The sequence below is a fragment of the Bombina bombina genome, chromosome 2, assembly GCF_027579735.1.
Source record: "Bombina bombina isolate aBomBom1 chromosome 2, aBomBom1.pri, whole genome shotgun sequence".
Classification (NCBI taxonomy): Eukaryota; Metazoa; Chordata; class Amphibia; order Anura; family Bombinatoridae; genus Bombina; species Bombina bombina.
This window is the reverse complement of record NC_069500.1, coordinates 221722086-221748934: the sequence shown is the minus strand read 5'-3', so window position 1 is coordinate 221748934 and position 26849 is coordinate 221722086. Positions and strand designations below refer to the sequence as shown.

Here is a 26849-nt window from a genome sequence, read left to right as displayed (position 1 = left end):
GAGATCTGAGAAAGGCCAGGACAATGTCCGTGTGAGCCTTTGCTTGAGGAAGGGACGACGCTTGAATCAGAATGTCGTCCAAGTAAGGTACTACAGCAATGCCCCTTGGTCTTAGCACAGCTAGAAGGGACCCTAGTACCTTTGTGAAAATCCTTGGAGCAGTGGCTAATCCGAAAGGAAGCGCCACGAACTGGTAATGTTTGTCCAGGAATGCGAACCTTAGGAACCGATGATGTTCCTTGTGGATAGGAATATGTAGATACGCATCCTTTAAATCCACCGTGGTCATGAATTGACCTTCCTGGATGGAAGGAAGAATAGTTCGAATGGTTTCCCTCTTGAACGATGGAACCTTGAGAAACTTGTTTAAGATCTTGAGATCTAAGATTGGTCTGAACGTTCCCTCTTTTTTGGGAACTATGAACAGATTGGAGTAGAACCCCATCCCTTGTTCTCTTAATGGAACAGGATGAATCACTCCCATTTTTAACAGGTCTTCTACACAATGTAAGAATGCCTGTCTTTTTATGTGGTCTGAAGACAACTGAGACCTGTGGAACCTCCCCCTTGGGGGAAGTCCCTTGAATTCCAGAAGATAACCTTGGGAGACTATTTCTAGCGCCCAAGGATCCAGAACATCTCTTGCCCAAGCCTGAGCGAAGAGAGAGAGTCTGCCCCCCACCAGATCCGGTCCCGGATCGGGGGCCAACATTTCATGCTGTCTTGGTAGCAGTGGCAGGTTTCTTGGCCTGCTTTCCCTTGTTCCAGCCTTGCATTGGTCTCCAAGCTGGCTTGGCTTGAGAAGTATTACCCTCTTGCTTAGAGGACGTAGCACCTTGGGCTGGTCCGTTTCTACGAAAGGGACGAAAATTAGGTTTATTTTTTGCCTTGAAAGGCCGATCCTGAGGAAGGGCGTGGCCCTTACCCCCAGTGATATCAGAGATAATCTCTTTCAAGTCAGGGCCAAACAGCGTTTTCCCCTTGAAAGGAATGTTAAGTAGCTTGTTCTTGGAAGACGCATCAGCCGACCAAGATTTCAACCAAAGCGCTCTGCGCGCCACAATAGCAAACCCAGAATTCTTAGCCGCTAACCTAGCCAATTGCAAAGTGGCGTCTAGGGTGAAAGAATTAGCCAATTTGAGAGCATTGATTCTGTCCATAATCTCCTCATAAGGAGGAGAATCACTATCGACCGCCTTTATCAGATCATCGAACCAGAAACATGCGGCTGTAGCGACAGGGACAATGCATGAAATTGGTTGTAGAAGGTAACCTTGCTGAACAAACATCTTTTTAAGCAAACCTTCTAATTTTTTATCCATAGGATCTTTGAAAGCACAACTATCCTCTATGGGTATAGTGGTGCGTTTGTTTAAAGTGGAAACCGCTCCCTCGACCTTGGGGACTGTCTGCCATAAGTCCTTTCTGGGGTCGACCATAGGAAACAATTTTTTAAATATGGGGGGAGGGACGAAAGGAATACCGGGCCTTTCCCATTCCTTATTAACAATGTCCGCCACCCGCTTGGGTATAGGAAAAGCTTCTGGAAGCCCCGGCACCTCTAGGAACTTGTCCATTTTACATAGTTTCTCTGGGATGACCAACTTGTCACAATCATCCAAAGTGGATAATACCTCCTTAAGCAGAATGCGGAGATGTTCCAACTTAAATTTAAATGCAATCACATCAGGTTCAGCCTGTTGAGAAATGTTCCCTGAATCAGTAATTTCTCCCTCAGACAAAACCTCCCTGGCCCCATCAGACTGGGTTAGGGGCCCTTCGGAAATATTATTATCAGCGCTCTTCAGTATCTAAAACAGAGCAGCCGCGCTTACGCTGATAAGTGTTCATTTTGGCTAAAATGTTTTTGACAGAATTATCCATTACAGCCGTTAATTGTTGCATAGTAAGGAGTATTGGCGCGCTAGATGTACTAGGGGCCTCCTGAGTGGGCAAGACTCGTGTAGACGAAGGAGGGAATGATGCAGTACCATGCTTACTCCCCTCACTTGAGGAATCATCTTGGGCATCATTGTCATTATCACATAAATCACATTTATTTAAATGAATAGGAATTCTGGCTTCCCCACATTCAGAACACAGTCTATCTGGTAGTTCAGACATGTTAAACAGGCATAAACTTGATAACAAAGTACAAAAAACGTTTTAAAATAAAACCGTTACTGTCACTTTAAATTTTAAACTGAACACACTTTATTACTGCAATTGCGAAAAAACATGAAGGAATTGTTCAAAATTCACCAAATTTTCACCACAGTGTCTTAAAGTCTTAAAAGTATTGCACACCAAATTTGGAAGCTTTAACCCTTAAAATAACGGAACCGGAGCCGTTTTGAACTTTAACCCCTTTACAGTCCCTGGTATCTGCTTTGCTGAGACCCAACCAAGCCCAAAGGGGAATACGATACCAAATGACGCCTTCAGAAAGTCTTTTCTAAGTATCAGAGCTCCTCTCACATGCGACTGCATGCCATGCCTCTCAAAAACAAGTGCGCAACACCGGCGCGAAAATGAGGCTCTGCTTATGCTTTGGGAAAGCCCCTAAAGAATAAGGTGTCTAATACAGTGCCTGCCGATATTATTATATCAAAATACCCAGATAAAATGATTCCTCAAGGCTAAATATGTGTTAATAATGAATCGATTTAGCCCAGAAAAAGTCTACAGTCTTAATAAGCCCTTGTGAAGCCCTTATTTACTTGCTGAATAAACATGGCTTACCAGATCCCATAGGGAAAATGACAGCTTCCAGCATTACATCGTCTTGTTAGAATGTGTCATACCTCAAGCAGCAAGAGACTGCACACTGTTCCCCCAACTGAAGTTAATTGCTCTCAACAGTCCTGTGTGGAACAGCCATGGATTTTAGTGACGGTTGCTAAAATCATTTTCCTCATACAAACAGAAATCTTCATCTCTTTTCTGTTTCTGAGTAAATAGTACATACCAGCACTATTTCAAAATAAACTCTTGATTGAATAATAAAAACTACAGTTAAACACTAAAAAACTCTAAGCCATCTCCGTGGAGATGTTGCCTGTACAACGGCAAAGAGAATGACTGGGGTAGGCGGAGCCTAGGAGGGATCATGTGACCAGCTTTGCTGGGCTCTTTGCCATTTCCTGTTGGGGAAGAGAATATCCCACAAGTAAGGATGACGCCGTGGACCGGACACACCTATGTTGGAGAAATATCTTATTTCCACATATAGCAGTTTCAGGAATGTGAAATAATGCAAATGCTAAAATTGACAAAAAAACAAATAGCATAGCCCTCTGAGCATAAAGAAGGCAAGGAACATATAGGAAGTGGGAAAATATAAATCAACATTTTTTGAGTATGATGCACAACGCAAAAGGAAGCTGAAAAATGTTTTGCACCAACAAACATCTGGAAATGACGAACTTGCGTCATTACAGACTCACATTCGCGGCAAAAAAATTCTCGCGCCAAGAATGACGCAATAAAATGACAGAATTTTGCGCCCTCGCAAGCCTAATTTGCCCGCAAGTTTTTAAAGAAAAAAAACAAGTCAAATTGGAAAAAGACTATACCCAGGTAAGACAAACTTTCTAAAACATGATTCCCATAACGAAACTGCCAGACTGCAAAGGGAAATTCACATAGACCTGACTCATGGCAAATATAAGTAAAATACATATATTTAAAACTTTATATTAATACATAAAGCGCTAAACCATAGCTGAGAGTCTCTTAAATAAATGATACATACTTACCGAAAGACACCCATCCACATATAGCAGATAGCCAAACCAGTACTGAAAACTTTCAGCAGAGGTAATGGTATATAAGAGTATATCGTCAATCTGAAAAGGGAGGTAGGAGATGAATCCCTATGACCGATAACAGAGAACCATTGAAAAGATTTTCTATGAGAAAAATCATAAAAAAAATCAATAGGCGATACTCTCTTCACATCCCTCTGACAAACACTGTACTCTGAGAGGAATTGGGCTTCAGAATGCTCAGAAGCACTTATCATTGTCATAAAAATAAAGCACAAACTTACTTCACCACCTCCATAGGAGGCAAAGTTTGTAAAAACTGAATTGTGGGTATGGTGAGGGGTGTATTTATAGGCATTTTGAGGTCTGGGAAACTTTGCCCCTCCTGGTAGGATTGTATATCCCATAAGTCACTAGCTCATGGACTCTTGCCAATTACATGAAAGAAAGCAGGGCAAAAGAAAGGGTCGGGGCTCATAAATGCTCACCATTATGAAATAAATGAATCAGGCAAGCATAAATATTGTTTTCTTTCATCAGATGGTGAAAGTTCAAAAGACATCAAAAGTGTGTGAATCTATATTAAAGCAGTGAAGCCCACAATGCCACCATGTAATAGAGGGAGGAACAAACTGTTGAGGAAGGTACATTATTCATCTGACGCTACAGCCTGCAGAACTTTTCTGCCAAAAGTAGCCTCACAGAGGCATACAATTTAAAACAAAAGTATGCAAAGAGGACCAAGTAGCTGCCTCACAAATCTGCTCCATAGAAGCCTCATTACGCAAGGCCCAGTGGAATGGGCAGTAATGCGCTCATGGGGGAGTCTACCCCGCAAATACATATGCCTTACAAATTAAGGCCCTAAGCTAAGCAGCTAAGGTAAGAGCCATAGCTTTCTGACCCTAGTGAGGGTCTACAATTTCCTGGTTTATAGTATATTTAGAAGCCACCTAAGGAAGAAAATAGCTAGTGTGAAGAACATCCTTGCCCTAAATGGAAAAAAAAAAAAAATCAGGATAGGAGGTTTGCAAGATAAAGTTGAAAGCTCAGAAACGCGCTTGGCAGAAGAAGTGACCTGGAGGATAAATAATCTTCCAGGAAAAAAGTTAAAAAGGTCTAGACCATGCATATGATTCAAAATGAGGCGCTTCAAACCTTCAAAACCAGATTAAAATTCCATGAAGGAGACACTGGATGAATAACTTGTCTAAATTCTGATCAGAGACTGAACAAAGTCAGATAAAGACTTAATCTGACCCTTAAGAGAACAAGCAGACACACTGTTTTCCAAACCATCCTGAAGGAACTTGATAACCCTAGGAATTCTATAAGAATTCCAACTGTATATCTTGCAAAAACATCAGGATGAACATTTTTTCCAAACCTTATGATAAATATGACTGGTGAGAGGTTTCCTAGTCTGAATGAAGGTATCGATGACCTTATCAGAAAAACCTCTCTGGGACATAACTAAGCATTCAATCGCCAGGACAGAGATCCTGATAAAAGAAAGGCTATTGAGAAAGAAGATAATTTCTGATTGGAAGCCTCCAAGGTGGGAATGAGGACATCTGAATTAGATCTGCAAACTAAATCTTGCGAGGCAATGCCAGAGCAATTAGAATTGCTGAGGCTTTTTCTCGACTCTGATTATCACTCTGAATAGCAGCACAAACTCGAAAAAATATGCGAATTGGGTTGAACAACTAGGGCATCTCTTAGATCCACTTGAGGATTCAGAGACCTGACAATATTGGGACAGCTAGTTATTCAGACAAGAGACAATGAGATCTATCTCTGGCAAACCCCTACTTCTTACTATATGGTTGAAAACCACCTGTTTCAGAGTCCACTACCATGGATGAAGATACTGGCAGAAAAGTTTACCTACCAACTGTTCACAAAAGGATAGAGGAGATCCTGCAATGGTAATGTTCTGCCCAACTGATAATGCGGTACACTTCCTTCATCCCCAGGAAACTGCAAGTTCCACCTTGGTGATTGATATAAGCCACTACTGTGACATTGTCTGTCTAGAATTGGAGACTGATTCCTGCCTAAGGTTGGGTCAACTCTGGAGAGCCCTGAAGATGGCTCAGAATTCCAGAATTTTATTGGTAACCTTGTCTCCCAAAGAGACCACACTCCCTGAGTTCTCAGAGACCCCCATACTGCACCTCAACTATGCAGGCTGTGGCGATCACACTGGCCAAAGAGAAGAGGCCCCTTAAACAAGGAAATTGTGAATCTGTCTCGTGGTCCCCATTCCACTGATGCAGCATCTGCTCTAGGAGGAACCAAAATATAAGATATGGCAAATGGAACTGCATCTGAGGCAGCAGCCATGAGACCCACAAATTGCACTGAGCAACTGAAGGTGAAGGACTTGGCTGAAGTTCAGCACAGGCCTGTTGCAAATTTACTCTGTGCTGATCGTCAGAGACAGACGCATAGTCACTCAATTGATTATAAACCACGGAAAAAACACACAGGTCTCAGGAGTAAAGGAGCTTTTTGAGAGGTTGATTTATCAACCGTGATTGTGAAGCAGTTGAAGAACTAAGTGTGAGACACAGCCAGATAAACAACAAATTATGCTTACCTGATAATGTCATTTCCTTCTGTATGAGGAGAGTCCACGGCATCATGCCTGAACCTGGCCACCAGGAGGAGGTAGACACCCCCCAGCCAAAGGCTCAAATACTCCCCCCTACTTCCCTCACATCCCAGTCATTCTGCCAAGGGAACAAGGAACAGTAGGATAAATATCAGGGTATAAATGGTGCCAGAAGAGAAAAACTAATTCCGCCCATCGCAGTATACGGGCAGGGGCCATGGATCTCCTCATACATAAGGAAATTAAATTATCAGATAAGCATAATTTATGTTTTCGTTCTTAATATGAGGAGAGTTCACGGCATCATTCCTTACTGTTGGGGAAACTATACCCAAGCTCTAGAGGACACTGAATGATAACGGGAGGGGTAAAGAAAAGGCGGATCCTAATCTGAGGGCACCACAGCCTGCAAAACCTCTCTACCAAAAGCTGCTTCAGCCAAAGCAAAAACATCAAATTTGTAGAATTTTGAAAAAGTATGTAAGGAGGACCAGATAGCCGCCTAACAGATCTGATGCATAGAGGCCTCTTTCTTAAAGGCCCAAGAGGAAGCCACCGCTCTAGTGGAATGAGCCATAATCCTCTGAGGTCTAAGTCCCGCTGACTTGTAAGCTAAGCGTATAACACTCCTCAACCAAAAAGATAAGGAAGTCTAAGAGGCCTTCAGACCCTTACGCTTCCCAGAGTAGATAACAAACAAGGACGAAGATTGTATAAAATCCTTAGAAGCTTGAAGATAAAACTTCAAAGCTCGAACAACATCCAGATTATGAAGTAAACATTCCTTCGAAGAAGGATTAGGACACAAGGAGGGAAACACAATCTTCTGATTGATGTTACGATCAGACACCACTTTAGGAAGAAAACCCACGCGGGTACATAGGACAGCCCTATCTGTGTAAAACACCAGATAAGGAGGCTCACATTGCAAGGCCGCCATTTCAGAAACTCTGCGTGCCGACGCAATAGCCAATAGAAAGAACCTTCCAGGACAATAATTTAATGTCAACCGAATGTATAGGCTTACACGGAGCCAGTTTCAAAAACTTAACAAGATTCAAACTCCAAGGAGGAGAGTTAGATCTAAACACAGGTCTGATCCTGATCAGAGCCTTAATGAAGGATTGCACGTCGGGGAGCTCCTCGAGTCTCTTGTGCAGCAAAACAAAAAGGGCCGAAATATGTCCCCTCAGGGAACTGGCAGAATGGCCCTTCTCCAGACCCTCCTGGAGAAAAGAAAGAATCCTAGCAGCCTTGACCTTATGCCAGGCGAAACCACGCTCTTCACACCAGAAGAAGTAAGCTCTCCACACCCTATGGTAGATGCAACGAGTAGCAGTCTTAAGAGCCTGTATGAGTGTGTCAATAACCCTCTCAGAGAAACATCTCTTGGCTAAGACTAAGCATTCAATCTCCACGCAGTCAGTCTCAGATCCCTGCGACAAGGTAACCTCCATGAAGTAGATGAGGACATCCCCATCAGGTCCGTGGACCACATCCTTCAAGGCCACAATGGAGCAATCAGTATCACTGATGCTTGCTCCTGCTTGATGCGGGCCACTACACGAGGGAGAAGTAGTAGCGGTGGAAAAATGTAAATTAGGTTGAACCTCCACAGCACTGCTAATGCATGTATTAACTCCGCCTGAGGATCCCTGGATTGCGACCCATATCTGGGTAGCTTGGAATTGAGCCGGGACACCATGAGATCTCTCTCTGCAAACACCTCGGGATGGAGACACCATTCCTCCGGATGAAAGGATTGTCGGCTGAGGAAATCCGCTTCCCAGTTGACCATACCCGGAATGTGGATCGCTGACAGCGAGCAGTTGTGGGCCTCCGCCCATTACAGAATCCGAGATACTTCCCTCATTGCTAGGGAGCTCCTCGTTCCCCCCTGATGGTTCATTTAAGCCACCGAGGTTATGTTGTCTGATTGGAATCTGAAACTGGGACGAACCCAGAAGAGGCCAAGCCTTCAGAGCATTGAAGCTTCGAAGTTCCAAAATGTTGATCTGGAGGAGAGATTCCTCTCGAGTCCACAGGCCCTGTGCCTTCCTGGCACCACAAACAGCTCCCCATCCTGATAGTCTTGCATCCGTAGTTACAATCTCCCAGGATGGTCTCTTGGACAGAGCCCACCAAGAGAGCGATTCTCTCGACCGATTGTCCAGAGAAATCTGTTGAGACAGATCCGAATGATTGCCGTTCCACTGTCTCAGCATGCACAGCTGAAGAGGTCTGAGATGGAATCTGGCAAAAGGAATGATATCCATGCTGGACACTATGAGACCAATCACCTCCATACACTGAGCCACAGAGGACCTTAAGGAGGTCTGGAGGGCAAGACAATGGAAGTTAGCTTGTAACGTCTCTGGTCTGTAAGGAATATCCTCATGGATATGGAGTATATTATAGTACCCAGGAATTCCACCCTGATACTGGGAACAAGAGAACTATTTTCAAAGTTTATCTTCCATCCATGAGATCAAAGAATAAGAGCAGCTTTCGAATGATCTTCTGCCAGAAAACAGTATGGTGCTTGAACCAGAATATCACCCAAGTATGGCGCTACTGCTATACCTCTGGTTCTGGCCACTGCAAGCTGAGTCCCTAGAACCTTCGTAAAAACTCTTGGAGCAGTAGCTAGACCAAATGGAAGTGCAATAAACTGGAAGTGCTGGCCCAGGAACGCAAACCTTAGGCACTTGAAGTGTTCCTTGTGTATTGGAACATGAAGGTAAGCATCCTTCAGATCTATTGTGGTCATAAACTGTCCTTCCTGAACTAAGGGAAGGATGGACCTTATTGTCTCCATCTTGAACGAAGGGACATATAGGAATTTGTTTAAGCAGAATCATGCGGAAATTTCCCTCCTCCTTTTGGACCACAAAAAGGTTTGAGTAGTATCCCAGACCTCTTTCTGCAAGAGGTACCAGTACAATGACTCCCAGGGAGGAGAGATCCCTCACGCACCCCAGAAAGGCTTCTTGTTTTTCTTGCCTTAAAGACAGGTTTGACAAGAGGAATCTGCCCCTGGGATGCATAGATCAAATAATCGTCCAAGTAAGGAACTACCTAGATTCCTTAAGCTCAAACCACTGTCAACCATGCTCCTAGAACCTTCGTAAAACCACTGGGTGCTGTTGCCAGACCAAATGCAACTACCACAAACATCTACTGCAATGACAATCTATGACAGCAAATCTTAGGAAATGGACATGATGCCTGTGGGGATATGTAAACAAGCAACTTTTAAATTCACGGTATACAAAAACTATCCCTCTTGCACTAAAGAAGTAAAACGCAAATTGTCTCCATCTTGGAAGTGGGAACATTTAGGAATCCGTTTAACGTTTTAAGATCCAAGATGGGCTGAAAAGTAACTCTCTCTTGTTAGTACTATAACGATATTGCAATAAAATCCCTTATTTCTGAGGCTGGAACAATAATTAACATCGATTGTTTCCAGAATTCACCTCACTTCTCCTTGGAGAGAAAAAAAAAATGAATGAGGATTCATGGTAAGTAGGAGGGATGTTGGGGACTTTTTGCCTCCTCCTAGTAGTCTAGAGGGTCATTTTCTCACGTCATGTCTTGTGGATTCTCAACATCAGACAAAAGAAATCCCTTATACTCATAAATTGTAAAAATAACATCAGAACTTTGATTTTCAACATTTTCTGCCCTTTGGAACATTTATTGCAAAATGTATAACTACTCTCTTACTTAAGTTGAATATATACATTGGTAAAAAGAGTAAAACCAAACAATGTACATTTAAAAAAAAACAAAAAAACATTGACTACACGTCTACATATTCAAAATTCAGTTTTAAAATATATAAAGCCTTTGATATTAAGCTATTTGTAAGTGCTTGAAAGAATAAATGATTTGAGTATTGCAAATATTTAATGAACTGTACCTGTTGTGCACCTCGTTCATTACTAAGAGTGCGAAGTTCATCAGAATGAGTCACACACATTTCATGTAAAGCTGCCAAATTGCGGGACAGGTCAGTCCTAGAGTGCTCAGTAGTATCCGGTAGCTCAGGTACATTCTAAAAATGTAAATATTTGTGAGTAAGAATATAAACATGCACATTCCAAAATTATCAATACAAGTTAATGTAATTATAAAGTGTGGTCGCTATTTAGAAAATCCTTTCATACTAAAGAGAGAGTCTGCCAAGCCACACACATTTGCAACGTCTCTAAAGTTGGGTCGACAAATCTGTTTCAAATTTAGAAGACAGAAACTTTTAGGAGCCAGACAGTGTTATTTCTATATAGATATATGGAGAATATCCCAAAAAGTTAGGAACCAGGGGTAAAATTCTAAGAGCCAGTAGCTCCCTGGCTCCTGGGTTTGTCGAGCCCTGCTCTAAACAATATTAATTTTAGAGCACGAAAGCCATGTTTTTAAAATGCAAAATAAAATATACAAAAACAAACTGAATTGGTATTTTTTTTTTATAATCACACATTTTTCACAAGGTATAATAAATTATAGCATTTAGTAACTTCCATCTTAAAGAACAAAAAGGCACTATATCAATCCATCGCTGGAAACGGTTACTCATTTTTGTGTATCTAACATTAACATTTAGATCCTTAGCAAACTTAGGGTGTCAGACCTGTCATCTAATGGACATAACAGTGAAAGTTGCAAGGTACAAATTAAAACTGATTTAAAAAACAAAACCAATACAATGTATTTTATGCATGTCGTGGTAATGGTGCCGGGCAATGAAGACATTAAAGCATCAAAGATGCAACAAAGATTCTACTAGAAATTCATTGTTTTATATTGTATAATTTCAAATTTTGAAAAAATAAATAATGTCTAAAGCTTACTTACCCCAAGTTCATCTAAGAACATGATCATACGATGTCGGTTGCTTTTGATAAATGGATTCACACCTTCCATGTATGGTTCCTAAAACACAAATTTGAATAGGTGAAAAACAAATAGATAAATCTTTCCTTTTAGCAGCATGAATTACTAATGTGATCTTGACAGTTACTGGCATAGATACTAATTTTATTTTAAACTAGATGTAACAAGAAAAAAACAAAAACATCCATATGAGAATTTCTATATAAAAGTATTAAAATATTAATTACATTTTTTTCACCAACAGTTCACCTAACATACACGCATAGCAGCTTAACTGTAGACACAAGGAATGAGAGAAGTGCAGAATGCATGAGAACATTATCTGATCACTGGACAAACAAATTACAATTTAAAATAATAATAACAGTACTACAAAGAACAAGGCATTATGGTTACAAATGACACCAGTCAGCACTACATTTTAAATAAAGAAAGAGAACAAAGTAGTTGCTAATGAGAACTAGAAATCTACTGTTCTATTAAGAAATATTTTGTTTACTAATGATATATTTTAAATATGGTGTACACCCCAAAAAAATCAGATGTTATACATAATTTAGTTTATATTTTTCTCTATGCCACTGTTCTAAGCATAGCCTGTCTAAGCTGTTGCAGGCTTATGTTTTAAAATAAATATTAAAAGAAATGTGAGTGCTAGCCAACCAGATAAAATGTTCTAAAGTCTGAATTTAATGAACCTGCAGCTAAATCTTACTGGTAAGATGCATGTGTGCATGTTATGTCATGACTATGCCTCTTTTTTTGAAGGTGCAACTCCTAAAATTGTATATTTATTTTTGGATTGGTGGCTAAAACACTTAAGAAATGGATGCACTAAATCAAAATAGATTAATGTGGTATTTACAAATGAAAATTATACCTTCTCTCACAGTAGGTTAATTGTGCTACTAATTAAAAACAAACACTGAAAGCTTAAAGTGAAAGTGAATCCTAGCGTTTTACAAACGCTAGGATTGACTTTTGCAACAAATCAAGGGGACTTTCATTCATGAAGTATAAGAAACTTCATGTAGAAAGCTCCTTTAATTGTTTCAATCGATCGCCGCTCTTAGCTCCTACAGCAGCCCACGGCTAAAAAATTTTTTTGCTAAGAAGTGACGTTTTCACCTCTTAGCCAATAGCCGTGCGGTAAATCCGGCTTGGCGCCCATGGGAGCAGCTAAAAACGGCGATCGGTTAAAACAAATAAAGGAGCTTTCTACATTAAGTATCTTATACTTCATGAATGAAAGTCCCCTTTATTTGTTGCAAAAGTCAATCCTAGCGTTTGTAAAACGCTAGGATTTACTTTCACTTTAAGTTACTATTAATGTGAAATAAGGATAATGATCTATGCAGTAACTTGCACAACATTATTAAATGTATTTTTTTTTTAAATTCAGTTTATAAATTGAAGAAACATTAAAAAAAACCAGAAAATATGCTGATTAAAAAAAAATATTTTGTTCACAGTTCAGATACTACAGTGAGAGTGGCAAAAGAACATTATGAATGATGAACTACACTTACAATGAAATGAAGATCATGCAATGGCAAGTGCAGAAGCAGTAACCAGTTAAGAGATTAAAGATAAAAAAAAGGCTTAGTTTCTTACAGCTTCGGAGAAAAAAACGCAGCTTTGTGGCACAGCAGCAGCATGTCCCTCCCGTGCCAACCAGAATAAAAGGAATTGGTGTTAGACTGCATGTATATATTGCATGTATTGTACATGGAGTACTGCACAAAGTTCAAAATCTTGGTATATCACACAAGCTTACAAAGTTCTCCATAAGAAACCTGCTAGGGCATGCAAAACCTATAAGGACATTTTTTTTTACCATTAATGATATATCATTTTATTTCCCTGTTAAATTCCAAGTTAATGTAATAGATGCTGTGCAAAACAAAAATAAAACACTAAAATGATCTTTTATGTCTAAAACATATGATGCCTTAACAGTTCAATTATAAAATCATTAAATGTACAATCATGGAATATTTATATTTTACTTCAAACTTTAATGTATCTATTTTTTAAAACTAGTATATCATGTTTTACCTGATCAATGCCTACTGTGGGTGGTGGTCTTATCTGCCTTACAACAATGGTAGTGATCTACATAAAGAGGAATCTAACCCATAGGCTAGTGTAATGAATACTTTTTTTTTTTTTTTACATGTCTAGGTACAACTACAAAACATTCAATATAGCAGTCTACAAAAGCATATAAAAATATAAAAGTTGCACTGCCAAGCTAACTTAATTGTTAATTTCCATGGAGAATCAACAAGGAGACCATAGAATCCATTCCTGCCTGTTCACTAAGAAAAGGCTGTAGCTGGGTGTGCTCAATATTTCTGAAGATATTCTGAAGTAAGTGACCCTCCCCCCATTGTTCCATATAATTTGAGAGAGGATAATCTCCTCTTTGATATGGTGGATATTCTGTGCATGAGGAGCATGCTTTGGTTATTGGACAGAGGCTCATTTGGTGTTGCTATCCTTCCATGAAATAAATACATTAAGAACATGATTGACTTCATACCAATGACAGGGGCGTGAGACCTTTCACTGGACAAAAGAGCCTCAGTCTTTCCAAAGTGGGGTCTAATGAAACACTGTTTTGTTTGTGGAGATATGGTCTGTAAAAAAACAAAATTTATGCTTACCTGATAAATTCCTTTCTCCTGTAGTGTGGTCAGTCCACGGGTCATCATTACTTCTGGGATATTAACTCCTCCCCAACAGGAAGTGCAAGAGGATTCACCCAGCAGAGCTGTCATATAGCTCCTCCCCTCTACGTCACACCCAGTCATTCGACCGAGAACCAACGAGAAAGGAGAAGCCAAAGGGTGCAGTGGTGACTGGAGTATAATTTAAAAATTTAGATCTGCCATAAAAACAGGGCGGGCCGTGGACTGACCACACTACAGGAGAAAGGAATTTATCAGGTAAGCATAAATTTTGTTTTCTCCTGTTAAGTGTGGTCAGTCCACGGGTCATCATTACTTCTGGGATACCAATACCAAAGCTAAAGTACACGGATGACGGGAGGGACAGGCAGGCTCTTTATACGGAAGGAACCACTGCCTGAAGAACCTTTCTCCCAAAAACAGCCTCCGAAGAAGCAAAAGTGTCAAATTTGTAAAATTTGGAAACAGTATGAAGAGAAGACCAAGTTGCAGCCTTGCAAATCTGTTCAACAGAAGCCTCATTCTTAAAGGCCCAAGTGGAAGCCACAGCTCTAGTAGAATGAGCTGTAATTCTTTCAGGAGGCTGCTGTCCAGCAGTCTCATAGGCTAAACGTATTATGCTACGAAGCCAAAAAGAGAGAGAGGTAGCCGAAGCTTTTTGACCTCTCCTCTGACCAGAATAAACGACAAACAGGGAAGACGTTTGTCGAAAATCCTTAGTTGCCTGTAGATAAAATTTCAGGGCACGGACTACATCTAGATTGTGTAGAAAACGTTCCTTCTTCGAAGAAGGATTAGGACACAAAGATGGAACAACAATCTCTTGATTGATATTCCTGTTAGTGACCACCTTAGGTAAGAACCCAGGTTTAGTACGCAGAACTACCTTGTCTGAATGAAAAATCAGATAAGGAGAATCACAATGTAAGGCAGATAACTCAGAGACTCTTCGAGCCGAGGAAATAGCCATTAAAAACAGAACTTTCCAAGATAACAGCTTGATATCAATGGAATGAAGGGGTTCAAACGGAACACCCCGTAAAACATTAAGAACTAAGTTCAAACTCCATGGTGGAGCAACAGTTTTAAACACAGGCTTGATCCTAGCTAAAGCCTGACAAAAAGCTTGAACGTCCGGAACCTCTGACAGACGTTTGTGTAAAAGAATGGACAGAGCTGAAATCTGTCCCTTTAAGGAACTAGCGGATAAACCCTTTTCTAAACCTTCTTGTAGAAAAGACAATATCCTAGGAATCCTAACCTTACTCCATGAGTAACTCTTGGATTCGCACCAATATAAGTATTTACGCCATATTTTATGGTAAATCTTTCTGGTAACAGGCTTCCTAGCCTGTATTAAGGTATCAATTACTGACTCAGAAAAACCACGTTTTGATAAAATCAAGCGTTCAATTTCCAAGCAGTCAGCTTCAGAGAAATTAGATTTTGATGTTTGAAGGGACCCTGGATCAGAAGGTCCTGTCTCAGAGGCAGAGACCAAGGTGGACAGGATGACATGTCCACTAGATCTGCATACCAAGTCCTGCGTGGCCACGCAGGCGCTATTAGAATCACTGATGCTCTCTCCTGTTTGATTCTGGCAATCAATCGAGGAAGCATCGGGAAGGGTGGAAACACATAAGCCATCCCGAAGGTCCAAGGTGCTGTCAAAGCATCTATCAGAACCGCTCCCGGATCCCTGGATCTGGACCCGTAACAAGGAAGCTTGGCATTCTGTCGAGACGCCATGAGATCTATCTCTGGTTTGCCCCAACGTCGAAGAATTTGGGCAAAGACCTCCGGATGAAGTTCCCACTCCCCCGGATGAAAAGTCTGACGACTTAGGAAATCCGCCTCCCAGTTCTCCACTCCCGGAATGTGGATTGCTGACAGGTGGCAAGAGTGAGACTCTGCCCAGCGAATTATCTTTGATACTTCCATCATTGCTAGGGAGCTTCTTGTCCCTCCCTGATGGTTGATGTAAGCTACAGTCGTGATGTTGTCCGACTGAAACCTGATGAACCCCCGAGTTGTTAACTGGGGCCAAGCCAGAAGGGCATTGAGAACTGCTCTCAATTCCAGAATGTTTATTGGCAGGAGACTCTCCTCCTGATTCCATTGTCCCTGAGCCTTCAGAGAATTCCAGACAGCGCCCCAACCTAGTAGGCTGGCGTCTGTTGTTACAATTGTCCAATCTGGCCTGCTGAATGGCATCCCCCTGGACATATGTGGCCGAGAAAGCCACCATAGAAGAGAATTTCTGGTCTCTTGATCCAGATTCAGAGTAGGGGACAAGTCTGAGTAATCCCCATTCCACTGACTTAGCATGCACAATTGCAGCGGTCTGAGATGTAGGCGTGCAAAGGGTACTATGTCCATAGCCGCTACCATCAAGCCGATTACCTCCATGCATTGAGCCACTGACGGGTGTTGAATGGAATGAAGGACACGGCATGCATTTTGAAGCTTTGTTAACCTGTCTTCTGTCAGGTAGATCTTCATTTCTACAGAATCTATAAGAGTCCCCAAGAAGGGAACTCTTGTGAGTGGAAAGAGAGAACTCTTCTTTTCGTTCACCTTCCATCCATGCGACCTTAGAAATGCCAGTACTAACTCTGTATGAGGCTTGGCAGTTTGAAAGCTTGAAGCTTGTATCAGAATGTCGTCTAGTTACGGAGCTACCGAAATTCCTCGCGGTCTTAGTACCGCCAGAAGAGCACCCAGAACCTTTGTGAAGATTCTTGGAGCCGTAGCTAATCCGAATGGAAGAGCTACAAACTGGTAATGCCTGTCTAGGAAGGCAAGCCTTAGATACCGGTAATGATCCTTGTGAATCGGTATGTGAAGGTAAGCATCCTTTAAATCCACTGTGGTCATGTACTGACCCTTTTGGATCATGGGTAGAATTGTCCGAATAGTTTCCATTTTGAACGATGGAACTCTTAGGAATTTGTTTAGGATCTTTAAATCCAAGATTGGCCTGAAAGTTCCCTCTTTTTTGGGAACCACAAACAGATTTGAGTAAAACCCTTGTCCGTGTTCCGACCGCGGAACCGGATGGATCACTCCCATCAGTAAAAGATCTTGTACACAGCGTAGAAACGCCTCTTTCTTTATTTGGTTTGTTGACAACCTTGACAGATGAAATCTCCCTTTTGGGGGAGAGGATTTGAAGTCCAGAAGATATCCCTGAGATATGATCTCTAACGCCCAGGGATCCTGGACATCTCTTGCCCAAGCCTGGGCGAAGAGAGAAAGTCTGCCCCCCACTAGATCCGTTCCCGGATCGGGGGCCCTCAATTCATGCTGTCTTAGGGGCAGCAGCAGGTTTCCTGGCCTGCTTGCCCTTGTTCCAGGACTGGTTAGGTCTCCAGCCTTGTCTGTAGCGAGCAACAGCTCCTTCCTGTTTTGGTGCAGAGGAAGTTGATGCTGCTCCTGCTTTGAAATTACGAAAGGAACGAAAATTAGACTGTCTAGCCTTAGGTTTGGCTCTGTCTTGAGGCAGGGCATGGCCCTTACCTCCTGTAATGTCAGCGATAATTTCTTTCAACCCGGGCCCGAATAAGGTCTGCCCTTTGAAAGGTATGTTAAGTAATTTAGATTTAGAAGTAACGTCAGCTGACCAGGATTTTAGCCACAGTGCTCTGCGTGCCTGAATGGCGAATCCGGAATTCTTAGCCGTAAGTTTAGTTAAATGTACTACGGCATCCGAAATAAATGAATTAGCTAGCTTAAGTGCCTTAAGCTTGTTTGAGATCTCATCTATAGTTATTGAGTCAAGAGTCTCTTCCAGGGACTCGGACCAAAAAGCGGCCGCGGCCGTGACAGACGCAATACATGCAAGGGGTTGCAATATAAAACCTTGTTGAACAAACATTTTCTTAAGGTAACCCTCTAATTTTTTATCCATTGGATCTGAAAAGGCACAGCTATCCTCCACCGGGATAGTGGTACGCTTAGCCAGAGTAGAAACCGCTCCCTCCACCTTAGGGACCGTCTGCCATAAGTCCCGAGTGGTGGCGTCTATTGGAAACATTTTTCTAAACACAGGAGGGGGGGGAAAAGGGTACACCGGGCTTATCCCACTCCTTAGTAATTATCTCTGTAAGCCTCTTAGGTATAGGAAATACGTCAGTACTCGCCGGTACCGCATAGTATCTATCCAGCCTACATAATTTCTCTGGGATTGCAACGGTGTTACAATCATTCAGAGCTGCTAATACCTCCCCTAACAGTACACGGAGGTTTTCGAGTTTAAACTTAAAATTAGAAATGTCTGAATCCATTCTATTGGGATCAGAACCGTCACCTGCAGATTGAAGCTCTCCGTCCTCATGTTCAGCATACTGTGACGCAGTATCAGACATGGCCCTATTATCAACAGCGCACTCTGTTCTCACCCCAGAGTGATCACGCTTACCTCTTAGTTCTGGTAATTTAGCCAAAACTTCAGTCATAACATTAGCCATATCCTGTAATGTGATTTGTAATGGCCGCCCTGATGTACTCGGCGCTACAATATCACGCACCTCCCGAACGGGAGATGCAGGTACTGACACGTGAGGCGAGTTAGACGGCATAACTCTCCCCTCGTTGTTTGGTGAAATATGTTCAATTTGTACAGATTGACTTATTTAAAGTAGCATCAATGCAATTAGTACATAAATTTCTATTGGGCTCCACTTTGGCTTTAGCACATATAGCACAGAGATATTCCTCTGAATCAGACATGTTAAACACACTAGCAATTAAACTAGCAACTTGGAAATACTTTTCAAAGCAATTTACAAATAATATGAAAACGTACTGTGCCTTTAAGAAGCACAGAAAAAAGTTATGACAGTTGAGAAATAATAAACTTGAGAAACTATAACATCAAATTCTTTCCGGTAAAAACACAATTTTAGCAAAGGATTGCCCCCATTAGTAATGGATAACTAACCCTGAATAGCAGAAAAAAAGTACAGAAATAAACGTTTTTTATCACAGTCAGTCACAATCCCACAGCTCTGCTGTGAGTGATTACCTCCCTCAAAATAAGTTTTGAAGACCCCTGAGCTCTGTAGAGACGAACCGGATCATGCAGGGAAGACAAGAGACTTCTGACTGAATTTTTTGATGCGTAGCAAAAGCGCCAAAATAGGCCCCTCCCCCTCACACACAACAGTGAGGGAGATCAGTAAACTGTCTTAAATTAAATAAAACGACTGCCAAGTGGAAAAAACAGTGCCCAAAACATTTTTTCACCCAGTACCTCAGAAAATTAAACGATTTAACATGCCAGCAAAAACGTTTAACATCAAATAAATGAAATGTCATTAGAAAGCCTGTTGCTAGTCACTGCAAATTAGGCTAAAGTCTTATGCATACAGTATTATCCCAGTGAAGTGCCATTCCCCAGAATACTGAAGTGTAAATATACATACATGACAGCCTGATACCAGTTGCTACTACTGCATTTAAGGCTGAGCTTACATTATATCGGTATGGCAGAATTTTCTCAGTCAATTCCATTGTCAGAAAATAATATGCTGCTACATACCTCTTTGCAGGTTAACCTGCCCGCTGTCCCCTGATCTGAAGTTTACCTCACTCCTCAGATGGCCGAGAACAGCAATATGATCTTAACTACGCCGGCTAAAATCATACAAAAAACTCAGGTAGATTCTTCTTCAAATTCTACCAGAGAAGGAACAACACACTCCGGTGCTGTTATAAAATAACAAACTTTTGATTGAAGGTATAAAACTAAGTATAATCACCACAGTCCTCTCACACATCCTATCTATTAGTTGGGTGCAAGAGAATGACTGGGTGTGACGTAGAGGGGAGGAGCTATATGACAGCTCTGCTGGGTGAATCCTCTTGCACTTCCTGTTGGGGAGGAGTTAATATCCCAGAAGTAATGATGACCCGTGGACTGACCACACTTAACAGGAGAAAGCTCCCCTTCTCCTACTGACTAGTTGAGGAAAACAGATCATTACCAAAGCAATTAAGAGGGGTCATCCAAATTACGAAAATTTCCTCTTTCAAATAAGGGTTCTTATACCTCATTGGGAATTATAAAATGCATAAAAACACGTCATTTAAAGATTAGGGATCCTCATAAGAAAACTTTGGATGTTCTTTCCCTTTGCTAGAGTGCTCCTCAACTTGAAATTTTCTGATGGTATGTGCTGCAGGTGAGCACAATTTATAATGACAATCACCTGCATCTTGATGTTATCTCTTTTTTGAATAGGCAGAATACTCTTTTCAAATTAGAGTTTGCATGTCTCAGAGTCACATTGAGGGCTGAGCTTTAGGCCTCCGGAATACCACAAAGAGCGTCTCTGCCTGTGGACATTTCCTTGTTGCATATTGATGCCATTATACACAATGTGACTAAATCACTACATTAGGACTGAAAGTATACTGATAATGGCGAGGGATAACTGGTCTCTTAATACTGCTACACACACAGAAGAGAAAAAGGCAGCCAACAAGGTGTCATGTTCCTAAATAAAACAAAGGAAATTATCTTTTTTTCAAACCCCTACTTGTGAGCCAAAGCAGCAATACATTTGAAGACAACATACAGAGCCTTTAACCCCTCTGTATGTTGTCCTACAAAAACTGTCACTTAATGACCAAGGATGTACCCTGTACATCCTCAGGTTTTTCAAGCGCTGGATCGTGGTGATCACTTCCAGCCGCTTGCAGGTTATTGCAGTGATGCCTCGATATTGAGGCATCTTGCAATAACCTTTTTTTAAGCATCCGATGCAGAGAGAGCAACTCTGTGGGTGGGAGCCATAGAAGAGAGGCAGAGGGCAGCCCATTAACGTTATGTCCAAGGAGGGAGAGGGAAAAAGAAAGTTTGGAAAGGGATCGGGGAGGGGGGTAGGGGATTGAGGGAGCAGCTACACTACAGAAAAACAAAATTTATGCTTACCTGATAAATTCCTTTCTCCTGTAGTGTAGTCAGTCCACGGGTCATCCATTACTTATGGGCTTATAACTCCTCCCTAACAGGAAGTGCAAGAGGATCACCCAAGCAGAGCTGCTATATAGCTCCTCCCCTCTACGTCATACCCAGTCATTCGACCGAAACCAAACGAGAAAGGAGAAACTATAGGGTGCAGTGGTGACTGGAGTTTAATTTAAAATTTAGACCTGCCATAAAAAACAGGGCGGGCCGTGGACTGACTACACTACAGGAGAAAGGAATTTATCAGGTAAGCATAAATTTTGTTTTCTCCTGTTAAGTGTAGTCAGTCCACGGGTCATCCATTACTTATGGGATACCAATACCAAAGCTAAAAGTACACGGATGACGGGAGGGACAGGATCTTTACACGGAAGGAACCACTGCCTGAAGAACCTTTCTCCCAAAAACAGCCTCCGAAGAAGCAAAAGTGTCAAATTTGTAAAATTTGGAAAAAGTATGAAGTGAAGACCAAGTTGCAGCCTTGCAAATCTGTTCAACAGAGGCCTCATTCTTAAAGGCCCAAGTGGAAGCCACAGCTCTCGTAGAATGAGCTGTAATTCTTTCAGGAGGCTGCTGTCCAGCAGTCTCATAGGCTAAACGTATTATGCTACGAAGCCAGAAAGAGAGAGAGGTAGCAGAAGCTTTTTGACCTCTCCTCTGTCCAGAATAAACGACAAACAGGGAAGAAGTTTGGCGAAAATCTTTAGTTGCCTGTAAATAAAATTTCAGGGCACGGACTACGTCTAGATTGTGTAGAAGTCGTTCCTTCTTTGAAGAAGGGTTAGGGCACAATGATGGAACAACAATCTCTTGATTGATATTCCTGTTAGTGACTACCTTAGGTAAGAACCCAGGGTTAGTACGCAGAACTACCTTGTCTGAATGAAAAATCAGATAAGGAGAATCACAATGTAAGGCCGATAACTCAGAGACTCTTCGAGCCGAGGAAATAGCCATTAAAAACAGAACTTTCCAAGATAACAGCTTGATATCAATGGAATGAAGGGGTTCAAACGGAACACCCTGTAAAACGTTAAGAACTAAGTTTAAGCTCCACGGTGGAGCAACAGTCTTAAACACAGGCTTAATCCTGGCCAAAGCCTGACAAAAAGCCTGAACGTCTGGAACTTCTGACAGACGTTTGTGTAAAAGGATGGACAGAGCCGAGATCTGTCCCTTTAAAGAACTTGCAGATAAACCCTTTTCTAAACCTTCTTGTAGAAAAGACAATATCCTAGGAATCCTAACCTTACTCCATGAGTAACTCTTGGATTCGCACCAATGTAAGTATTTACGCAATATTTTATGGTAAATTTTCCTGGTAACAGGTTTCCTAGCCTGTATTAAGGTATCAATAACTGACTCCGAAAATCCACGCTTTGATAAAATCAAGCGTTCAATCTCCATGCAGTCAGCCTCAGAGAAATTAGATTTTGATGTTTGAAAGGACCCTGAATTAGAAGGTCCTGTCTCAGAGGCAGAGACCAAGGTGGACAGGATGACATGTCCACTAGATCTGCATACCAGGTCCTGCGTGGCCACGCAGGCGCTATTAGAATCACCGATGCTCTCTCCTGTTTGATCCTGGCAATCAATCGAGGAAGCATTGGGAAGGGTGGAAACACATAAGCCATCTTGAAGGCCCAAGGTGCTGTCAGAGGGATCCTGGACATCTCTTGCCCAAGCCTGGGCGAAGAGAGAAAGTCTGCCCCCCACTAGATCCGTTTCCGGATTGGGGGCCCTCACTTCATGCTGTCTTAGGGGCAGCAGCAGGTTTTCTGGCCTGCTTGCCCTTGTTCCAGGTCTGGTTAGGTTTCCAGCCCTGTCTGTAGCGAGCAACAGTTCCTTCCTGTTTTGGAGCGGAGGAAGTTGATGCTGCTCCTGCCTTGAAGTTACGAAAGGCACGAAAATTAGACTGTCTAGCCCTTGGTTTGGCTCCGTCTTGAGGCAGGGCATGGCCCTTACCTCCAGTAATGTCAGCGATAATTTCTTTCAAACCGGGCCCGAATAATGTCTGCCCCTTGAAAGGTATGTTAAGCAATTTAGATTTAGAAGTCACATCAGCTGACCAGGATTTAAGCCACAGCGCTCTGCGCGCCTGAATGGCGAATCTGGAGTTCTTAGCCGTAAGCTTAGTTAAATGTACTACGGCCTCAGAAATAAATGAATTAGCTAGCTTAAGGACTCTAAGCTTGTCTGTAATCTCATCCAACGTAGCTGAGCTAATGGTCTCTTCCAGAGACTCAAACCAGAATGCCGCCGCAGCCGTGACAGGCGCAATGCATGCAAGGGGTTGCAATATAAAACCTTGTTGAACAAACATTTTCTTAAGGTAACCCTCCAACTTTTTATCCATTTTTAACAACCACAGTCCTCTCACACGTCCTATCTATTAGTTAGGTGCAAGAGAATGACTGGGTATGACGTAGAGGGGAGGAGCTATATAGCAGCTCTGCTTGGGTGATCCTCTTGCACTTCCTGTTAGGGAGGAGTTATAAGCCCATAAGTAATGGATGACCCGTGGACTGACTACACTTAACAGGAGAAATGGGGTGTTTATTTTTTTTAAAAAAAGGGCACATTTTTTAGTAAACTGGGTACTGGCAGACAGCTGCCAGTACCTAAGATGGCAGCCAATAGATCGAGGGGGGAGATCAGGGAGGTGGTAATGGGGGATCCTACACTTAACATATATATATATATATATATATATATATAAAATTATATATATATATATATATATATATATATATATATATATATATATATATATATATATATATATATAGATAGATATAATCTTTTTTTTTTTTTTTTTTTAAAAAGGCACCTTTATTTTTATACTGGCAGACTTTCTGCTAAAGCCATAAAATGTCTACTATTTCTGAACAAAGGTAATCCCAGAGAAGCATTTACAACCATTTGTGCCATGATTGCACAAGCTGTTTGTAAATAATTTCAGTGAGAAACCTATAGTTAGTAAAAAAGGTAGTGAAAAAGTTTGTGAAAAAATTAACGATTTTTTTTATTTGATTGCATTTAGCGGTGAAATGGTGGCATGAAATACCAAAATGGGCCTAGATCAATACTCAGGGATTCCTGACAGATATCAGTGTTCCAATGTAACTTTCGTTTAATTCTGAAGAAAAAAAACGGTTTGGAAATAGCAAAGTGCTACTTGTATTTATTGCCCTATAAACTTGCAAAAAAAGCAAAGAACATGTAAACATTGGGTATTTCTAAACTCAGGACAAATTTTATATACTATTTAGCATGGGTGTTTTTTGGTGGTTGTAGACGTGTTACAGGTTTGGGGGGTCAAAGTTAGAAAAAAGTGGATGGGGCTCAAAGTTAGAAAAAAGTGGATGGGGGTCAAAGTTGGAAAAAACAAAATTTATGCTTACCTGATAAATTTCTCTCTAATGTGGTGTATCCAGTCCACGGGTTCATCCATTACTTGTGGGATATTCTCCTTCCCAACAGGAAGCTGCAAGAGGACACCCACAGCAGAGCTGTCTATATAGCTCCTCCCCTAACTACCACCCCCAGTCATTCGACCGGAGACAAGCAAGAAAAAGGAGAAACTATAGGGTGCAGCAGTGACTGTAGTTTAAAAATAAAAAACACCTGCCTTAGGTGACAGGGCGGGCCGTGGACTGGATACACCACAAGAGAAAGAAATTTATCAGGTAAGCATAAATTTTGTTTTCTCTTGTAAGGTGTATCCAGTCCACGGGTTCATCCATTACTTGTGGGATACCAATACCAAAGCTTTAGGACACGGATGAAGGGAGGGACAAGGCAGGCACTTAAACGGAAGGCACCACTGCCTGCAAGACCTTTCTCCCAAAAATAGCCTCCGAGGATGCAAAAGTATCAAATTTGTAGAATTTAGAAAAAGTATGAAGCGAAGACCAAGTCGCCGCCTTACAAATCTGTTCAACAGAGGCCTCATGTTTAAAAGCCCATGTGGAAGCTACCGCTCTAGTAGAATGAGCTGTAATTCTTTGAGGAGGCTGCTGGCCAGCAGTCTCATAAGCTAAACGGATTATGCTTCTCAGTCAAAAAGAAAGAGAAGTTGCCGAAGCCTTTTGGCCTCTCCTCTTTCCAGAGTAGACGACAAACAATGCAGATGTTTGACGAAAATCCTTAGTAGCTTGCAAATAAAACTTTAAAGCAGGAACCACGTCAAGATTATGTAACAGACGTTCCTTCTTTGAAGAAGGATTAGGACACAGTGACGGAACTGATTGATATTCCTATTAGATACTACCTTAGGAAGAAACCCAGGTTTGGTACGCAAAACTACCTTAATCTGCATGGAAGATCAGATAAGGGGAATCACACTGCAAGGCAGATAACTCTGAAACTCTTCGAGCCGAAGAGATAGCTACTAAAAACAGAACTTTCCAAGATAAAAGCTTGATATCTATGGAATGCAAGGGTTCAAACGGAACCCCTTGAAGAACTTTAAGAACTAAATTTAAACTCCATGGCGGAGCAACAGGTTTAAACACAGGCCTGATTCTAACCAAAGCCTGACAAAAAGCCTGAAAGTCTGGAACATCAGCCAGGCGCTTGTGCAAAAGAATAGAAAAAGCAGAAATCTTTCCCTTTAAGGAACTAGCCGATAATCCCTTTTCCAATCCTTCTTGGAGAAAAGATAGTATCCTAGGAATCCTGACCTTACTCCACGAGTAACCCTTGGATTCACACCAATGAAGATATTTACACCATATCTTATGATAGATTTTCCTGGTGACAGACTTTCGAGCATGAATCAAGGTATCAATGACCGACTCGGAGAAACCACGTTTTGATAAAATCAAGCGTTCAATCTCCAAGCAGTCAGACGCAGAGAAATTAGATTTGGATGTTTGAATGGACCTTGGAGTAGAAGGTCCTGCCTCAGCGGCAGAGTCCATGGTGGAGAGGATGACATGTCCACCAGATCCGCATACCAAGTCCTGCGTGGCCACGCAAGTGCTATCAAAATCACCAAAGCTCTCTCCTGCTTGATCTTTGCAATCAGACGAGGGAGGAGAGGAAATGGTAGTAACACATAAGTCAGGTTGAAGGACCAGGGCACTGCTAGAGCATCTATCAGCGCTGCCTGGGGATCCCTTGACCTGGACCGTAACAAGGAAGCTTGGCGTTCTGACGAGACGCCATCAGATCCAGTTCTGGTTTGCCCCAAAGTTGAAACCTCGGGATGGAGCTCCCACTCCCCCTGGATGAAAAGTCTGCCAACTTAGAAAATCCGCCTCCCAGTTCTCTACTCCTGGGATATGGATAGCTGAGAGATGGCAAGAGTGAACCTCTGCCCATAGAATTATCTTGGAAACCTCCACCATTGCCAGGGGACTCCTTGTTCCCCCCTGATGGTTGATATAGGCTACAGTCGTGATATTGTCCGACTGAAATCTGATGAACTTGGCCGCAACTAGTTGAGGCCAAGCCTGAAGAGCATTGAATATCGCTCTTAGTTCCAGAATGTTTATTGGAAAGAGGGCTTCCTCCTGAGTCCACGAACTCTGAGCCTTCAGGGAGTTCCAGACTGCGCTCCAGCCCAGAAGGCTGGCATCTGTCGTCACTATAGTCCACTCTGGCCTGCGGAAACTCATTCCCCTGGACAGATGGACCCGAGATAACCACCAGAGAAGAGAATCCCTGGTCTCTTGATCCAGATTTAACAGAGGAGACAAACCTGTATAGTCCCCATTACATTGGTTGAGCATGCAAAGTTGCAGTGGTCTGAGATGTAGGCGGGCAAACGGAACTATGTCCATTGCCGCTACCATTAGGCCGATCATTTCCATACACTGAGCCACTGATGGCCGAGAAGTGGAATGAAGAGCACGACAAGAAGTTAGAAGTTTTGATATCCTGACTTCTGT

At 41.9% G+C, this 26849-nt stretch overlaps 1 protein-coding gene across 1 annotated transcript in view; it reads right to left on the bottom strand.

The window, feature by feature from the left end:
- RASA1 (RAS p21 protein activator 1) overlaps positions 1-26849 on the bottom strand; it is a gene marked incomplete in the record, with an annotated part of 550200 nt that overhangs the window by 24200 nt on the left and 499151 nt on the right. Inside the window, 2 exon segments of the mRNA XM_053701476.1 lie at positions 10313-10447; positions 11248-11325. Of these exon segments, the coding sequence (XP_053557451.1) occupies positions 10313-10447; positions 11248-11325 (213 nt within the window).